This window comes from Suillus fuscotomentosus (assembly GCF_016647785.1).
Source record: "Suillus fuscotomentosus strain FC203 chromosome Unknown F5891scaffold_48, whole genome shotgun sequence".
Lineage (NCBI taxonomy): Eukaryota > Fungi > Basidiomycota > Agaricomycetes > Boletales > Suillaceae > Suillus > Suillus fuscotomentosus.
The window spans coordinates 395,542-402,190 of NW_024539560.1; the positions used below are offsets into that span (position 1 = coordinate 395,542).

Sequence of the window (6,649 nt, forward strand, 5' to 3'; positions counted from 1 at the left end):
CATTGAAGGAATGTTGAGAATGTCCACCCCGAGTAATTTATGTGTGACGCGCGACAGAAATCATTTGGACTCGGAATCCTGGGCAAGTAGCTGCTGCAGAGGGCATCTCCGGACAACGTCTGGAACACGGCAGGCCCATAATCGGTTGGCAGATTCGGCACCTCCAAGCGGAGTATGAAAGTTGCTGTGTCCGTTACTGTTTCTCATTCAACTCACTGTCTGCAACAGCACCAAGGACTTACCTCCATGGATGTTAGCCTTTTTCCTGCCATGCAGCGACACAACGAGCCCGTCTTTCCTGATGTACCGTACCCTCAATGACTGACTTTCTCTTTGACGTGGTGGCAAGGAGGTGGGCGGGCAAGGAGAAGCCAACGGGATGTTAGGCGGCAGCGGCGGGCGCTTTGGCGGGATCGATTGGCATGGCCGTTGAAACAGTGAGCGTGGTTTAAACACAGCTGGGAGTGCCGTTGGCTGCCGTCGTGTCCCACGCTTTGGCTTGTACTTTTGGCCCAGATGTCATTCTGCTGCTGGAGGTGTCAAAGGTGCGACAAATTATCGTAAACAGATACCTAATTAGAGGTTCTCGAACTTAGTACTGCGTGCATTGACAACTTGAACGTTAATCGGAAACCCTTTCTTCCTTTCCTATTCAGGTCTGGTGGCATGAGTGCAGTAGAGGTAACAACTAGGCTCCCCTCGCTTTCCCTCAATATATCGATATTTATCAAGTATTGTACCCTCTCAGCTCGAACAACATGCATTCTCCATTCTCGCGAAAAGCTCATGCATTCAGAATCTACAATGAAGAAGCAACGGTAGGCCTGCTGTAACCTGTTGGAGTAAGATGCTGATATATGGTGCTACGCTGAGCGATTGACAATCAACTTGTCACAGCCAGGTGAAATCGAACGCAATACGGAACAACGCTTTTAGACCAACGCCATCCTCTACTCTACTCGCAGATGGGGAAAATACAAAGGCTTCATAGCAGACTTCTTGTAAGTAACGCCGATGCGATCATCTGCGAGCAAGCTCGATGAATGTTAGGACGCTCAAGCTTGCATCTCGTCACCTCAAATCACTTCCTTCTATCTGTGTTGTCTTACTCACAATCTGACTTTAGCTTGCTGGATCGCATGCGGCTACCCTCGGCCGGACATTCGAGGTTTCCTCGATGCTACCTCATCTCTTTCGTCAGGGAACAAACCATTCCTCGACCTTATTCAGTCCGCAATGTTGCAACCAGATGATCATGCGTTGAAGATTCAGCGTGCATTTTGCACATTTCTCTTTACTTTATGGCCTCAACCTAGTACTTTCAGTGATGATGGCCTTAAACTTCGAACTGTAAATCTCCGCATCTCATACACTGAACAACTGAGTAATCAACCGACCCCGCTGCACGAACCAGTGACCAGCCGACAACGTCGGGGAAGAATCGGCTCCGCTGCCCCCCTACGTTCTAGAATGATGTTGAGCCTCTCGCAACATTTTTTGTTATATCAACGACTGCTGTATTGACAGAACTGTCAAAGGGACAAGTTGACACATGTTTGAGAGCAAGTCCAACAACCTGGACTTTCAGTGAGTGACTGTCTCTTACCATTCTACCCTCGCATTTCGTTTTTGTGCTTTATGTATTTTTGCATTTAGCCATTCCTTGGACCTTCTTGCTTCTACCTATCCCTTTGACCTGCCTCATACGCTTTCTTCTACATGCGTCAGAATTTGACATCCCCGTCCAAGACCAAATCAAGGGAAGAACCCTAATAGATAATCGCAGCATACCACGTATTGTACATGGATAAAATACTTCGACATTGTGGTAAATTTGGCCAATTGAATCCAAGTATTTCACAAGTTAACTCAACCAAGCGCGTTGCATCACTCCGAATCCTTGTGAGTCGCCAGCCATCCACCCTGCCAAAAGTCATATTCAGCGAATTGCCAGAATAAAGAAAAACAAACTTACGTTAAAGATACTGTTATGGTGCTGCCAGTCACATAGGTAGACAGGACGATTCTTGTCCTCTACGTGCTCAGCAACAGCAGCTGACACCAGAGAAATCTCTACGGGAGTAACTCTACGAGAAGCGACACGGTGTTGTGGTACCTGGGTCACCTCTAGCCCTCCCTCAGCCCCGGCAAGCTCTGAGCCAGTAGCATCCACAAGCCTTCCAACGAACTCGCCCTTGATGTGAGCGAGGGTCTGGTCGAACGAAACTCCTGATTCTCCGCCTCCGTTTGATCTGATGATGCTCTCGATCAATTCGGGAGGAATGGGAATCAAACCGCGAACTATGGATCCTGCTTCACGACGCACAGCACATGCTTTGCAAGGAGAATGATCTGGCCTTGCAAAGACTGCAATGGTACCTACGAGCTGCGGACTCGAATGAGCATTCATTTTATGGTGAAGCTGGAATGAGTAGGAGCGGTTGTATGCATGCTCCAGAAGTTTCACATGCACACCAAATGTGCGGTAGTGAGGAATAACGGTATGATCACTTGGAACGGCAGGATCTTCCTTGTTTGGAACAGGTAAGTGCTTCCAAGCCTGCGAGGTCACCTGTTTCGCCTTAGTTTGCGGATCAAAATCATAGTAGGCTTGCACCCTTTTGCGCGCCGAGGCACGCTCTTGGGATGACACGGCTGCTTGATCGACCTTAATTCCTTCAAACTCGGGGAACGAGTAATCTGTTCAACGTAAACTTATGTCATCCAATAGATAAGATCACTACATACACTTGGGGTAGCTTTGTTCGTGCAAAAATCGGGTCTGAGAAGAGGACCAGTAGTCTCTTTGTTCCGTTCGGAATGGTTGGAGCGCCCCGTCTGGAAGGAGTTGTTCGTTGTAAACTTGCGCATACGTGCCACGTGCCTAAAAGACAACTATTGAGTATCTGTGTTAGAACATCGTCCAATCCATACCTGGGTCCAAGGGTATTGCTCCCCATCCCGTTCATATCCGCTTCCCATCCAATATTCGGTGTAGCACCACTCCCACAGAGCGACTTAAAGAGATTCAATGACAAGATAAGACCCTTGAACGAAATCGTACATAGCCTGTCCACATTCGAATGGTGAACTGAAGGAAACCACGTAAGTAATGCAGACGGGTAATTTGCACTTGTTCACGTACGGAAAAAAATAGGATCAAAACCGGCCTATGTGAACGTGAGCGCCAAAATCGTTGCAGAGGGTCAGAAGGAATTACTCACGTAGTCTGGATAAGCCTGCAAATTTGGTTAATATAGATCAACAAGCTTCATTCGCACGCAAGCAACTAACCATTTGTCCATTCCCGCCCTAACTCATCGCTGGAGTAAGCATACTTTAAAGTTGGAACAAATGTAGTATTCCACCCACAAGTAATATATGAACAGTGTCGTGGACGCCTTCAAGCGACCCTCGGTTGATGAAGTCTATATCTTGTGGAGGAACGATACACGCGGGAGGTTTTACGACACGCTAGAACAAAGGTACGAGTCTCAGTATTCGTTTCGAATCTCTATTAACAATTGTTTGTACCTAGAACAAAGGTACGACTAGATGTACGTCAGCGCTTGCGCTCGAACGTTACAGTGGGACTTGTACTTACGTCTCAGTATTCGTTTCGAATCTGAGACGCAACGACGAAAACAGCATCCTCTTATACGGTGAGTCTGCCAGCAATAGCTTTGATGAAAAATATATACTTAAAGAACGAAAAGATTGCCGACGTTGACACGTCGTCGACGTTCTCCGTTTGGAGACGCTCGCACTCGATGTGCTCTATTCTTCGGCCGTATCGTCCTTTCCTTTCTCGGCTCTCTCTCTCTCGGCCTTACTTCCCTCGGACACATCGGCTCTCAACACTCCCCCTCGAGCGTTATCCAAACACATCAATGTCCTCAACCTCTGGAGTCGGGGATGTGCCAATGGCTTCGTGAACGCGTCCGCGACATTGTCGTCACTGGGGCAGTAGATTATCTTGAAGGTACCGTCCTTCACGTGGCCGCGTACGAAGTGGTATCGCAGGTCTATGTGCTTGGTGTGCGATTGGAATTTTCCCATCGAGACTAACGCTATAGCAGCTTGGTTGTCGCAGAAGACGGGTGTGGGGAGGTCTTGGACGTCGTAGAGCTCGCGGATGAGGAGTTGCAGGTAAAGTACTTCCCTTGCCACGCTGGTCAACGCTATGTACTCTGCTTCAGCCATTGACAGGGCTATGATAGGCTGTTTGCGTGCGCTCCATGAAACGGGGCCTCCATGGAGCAGTATGATGTACCCGCTCATGGAGTGCCTATGTGGCTGCGATGCCCAATCGGCATCGACGAACGCCTCGATTCCCCCCTCGCTGGATCCCAACGTCAGCTCATAGTCTGCGGTGCCTTTCAGGTACCGCAGGGCGCGTTTGGTGGCCTCCCAATGGGGTCTCCCCGGATTCCTCATAAATTGCGACAGTGTTGCCACCGCAAAAGCGATATCCGGCCGGGTACTCGTAGCTGCGTACATTAACGAACCGATCGCGCGTTGATATGGTACGTCTCGCATAGCTTGGAGTTCGGCGTGTGTTGCAGGGGACTGATCTATGGAAAGGACAGTACCTGGTTCCATGGGCGTGTGCAGGACCTTCGCGTCCTCCAGGTGGAACCTTTCGAGGATCGTCTCGACGTATGCCTTCTGTGAAAGCGTCAAGGTGCGTGCTACGCGGTCCCTCGTCACCTTCAGCCCCAATAACCAGCTCAACTCCCCTAGGTCGCTAATCTCGAAGTGCGCGCGCAGCTCGGACTTAAACCGATGGATATGGGATATATGGTTGGCGGTGACGGCCATGTCGTCGACAGAGACGGTGATGACGACGTGTTCGCGCGAGGTGCGTTTGTAGAAAACGGCTTGATCTACTTTTGACCTGCTGAAGCCCATTTCATTGAAGGCTCCAGCTAGCTCCTGCGCCCACTCATATCCTGCTTGTTTGAGTCCAGGTAAGCTTCTTTTCAGCTTCAGTACCTTCCCTTCCTGACCATCCTTCAAGTATCCAGGGGGCGCTCGCATATATATGTCCTCCTGCAGACTCGCATATAGGTATGCACTTTTAATATCGACTTGGTGTATTTCCCAGTCGCGCTGAGCAGCCATCGTTAGGACTGCACGTATCGTGCTCATATTGGCCATGGGGGCGAAGGTTTCAAAGAAATCGACCCCATACTTCTGGCGCTGCCCATTTGCAACTAGGCGCGCGCGAAGCTTCAGCTTCTCGCCGTCCGGCCCGCGCTTTGTGGCCAGGACGTAATGGCATGGGATAAGGTTTACGCCTCGAGGTGCGTCTACGATTTCCCATGTACCTAGCTTCTCGAGTTGACTGACTTCGTAATTGATGGCTTCTTGCCACTCTGCAGCGTCTGGGCCCTTCAAGGCTTGTTGGAGGGTCGGTTCTGGTTGGACGGCGGCCAATGCTAGGTGAATATGCGCCTCTTCATCCAAGAGGTCGAGTTCTGACGCTTCCAACAGGCTTTCCATGGTTAGGGCTGCCGTTTGGCCCTCATTCAGCGCCGCATAGTACCCTGGGGGTGGTCTTACCCTCGTCGACCTCGCTTCAGGAGTAGATGGTTGAGGTTGCTTAGCAGTAGAAGGTTGAGGTTGCTGAGGAGTAGAAGGTTGAGGTTGCTGTGGCATGGTGATGGGCTGGACGCTACTAGGTGAGTTATTATTACCGTTGCCGCTGTTATGTTCGTTGACTACAGCAGACTCCCCCTCGTCTGGCATACCATCGGCTGCCAGGATCGGCGTGAAGGTCACATTCCTCTCCACCGAGACACGCCGTCTGCCGGGCCAATACACCCGGTATCCTTTACTTTCAGCGTCTACCCCCACAAAAACTGCCTCCTCCGCCCTCGCCTCCAGCTTACCAGCCTCCAGCATATGGACGAAGACCCTGGCCCCAAATTCATGGGCCTGCGACAAGTCCGGCTTGGACTTGCGCACCAACTCGTAGGGCGTGCTACCTGGGATCGCCCTTGAAGGTAGGCGATTCTTGAGCCAAGTGGCGTAACTAACGGCCTCGGCCCACAGGTACTTTGGCATATCTCTGCCTAGGAGCATTGCTCTCGCATGCTCGACGAGTGTCCGGTTGAGTCGTTCGGCGACACCATTCTGTTGGGGTGAGTCGTGCACTGTTAGCTGCCGCTCTATACCTTGCTGACGCAAGTATTGATCGAACTCGGCGCTCAGATACTCTCCTCCTCTGTCCAAACGGATTTTGCGCACGCGCACACCTGGTGATTGACGGGCCACCCATGCCTCATAGGACTTGAACGCGGTAAGTGTGTCACTCTTTTGTTTGAGGAACTCGAGTCGCGTCTGCCGGCTAAAGTCGTCCGTGAAACTGACATAATATTTACAGCCTCCCAAACTCGTCGTCTGCGCCAGTCCCCAGAGGTCCGTATGGACTAGTTCTCCGTATGTAAGTGCGCGCATCTTCGTTTCTCTTGGGAAGGACTGCTGAGCTGACTTAGCTTTCACGCAGACTTCACAGAACTGGATGGTGGGCGCCGGATCTATGTCTATGCCCAGGATTAGGCCCTTCTTGACTGCGTCAAGAAGGGCCGCATGTGATACGTGCCCTAGGGCACGATGGACATCATTGATGGTAAGCTTTGTCCTG

General features: G+C 50.8%; 1 protein-coding gene across 1 annotated transcript; it reads right to left on the reverse strand.

Moving 5' to 3' along the window:
• Positions 1-1,755: 1,755 nt before the first annotated feature.
• F5891DRAFT_1243352 (uncharacterized protein) lies at positions 1,756-3,651 on the reverse strand (the record flags this gene model as incomplete). Its single annotated transcript, XM_041369764.1, has 11 exons — positions 1,756-1,923; positions 1,976-2,700; positions 2,749-2,884; positions 2,935-3,017; positions 3,065-3,091; positions 3,146-3,170; positions 3,225-3,239; positions 3,295-3,312; positions 3,373-3,474; positions 3,542-3,551; positions 3,605-3,651. The coding sequence occupies 11 exons, from the start codon at positions 3,649-3,651 to the stop codon at positions 1,888-1,890; spliced, it is 1,224 nt and encodes a 407-aa protein (XP_041222856.1). The 3' UTR covers positions 1,756-1,887.
• Positions 3,652-6,649: the final 2,998 nt, after the last annotated feature.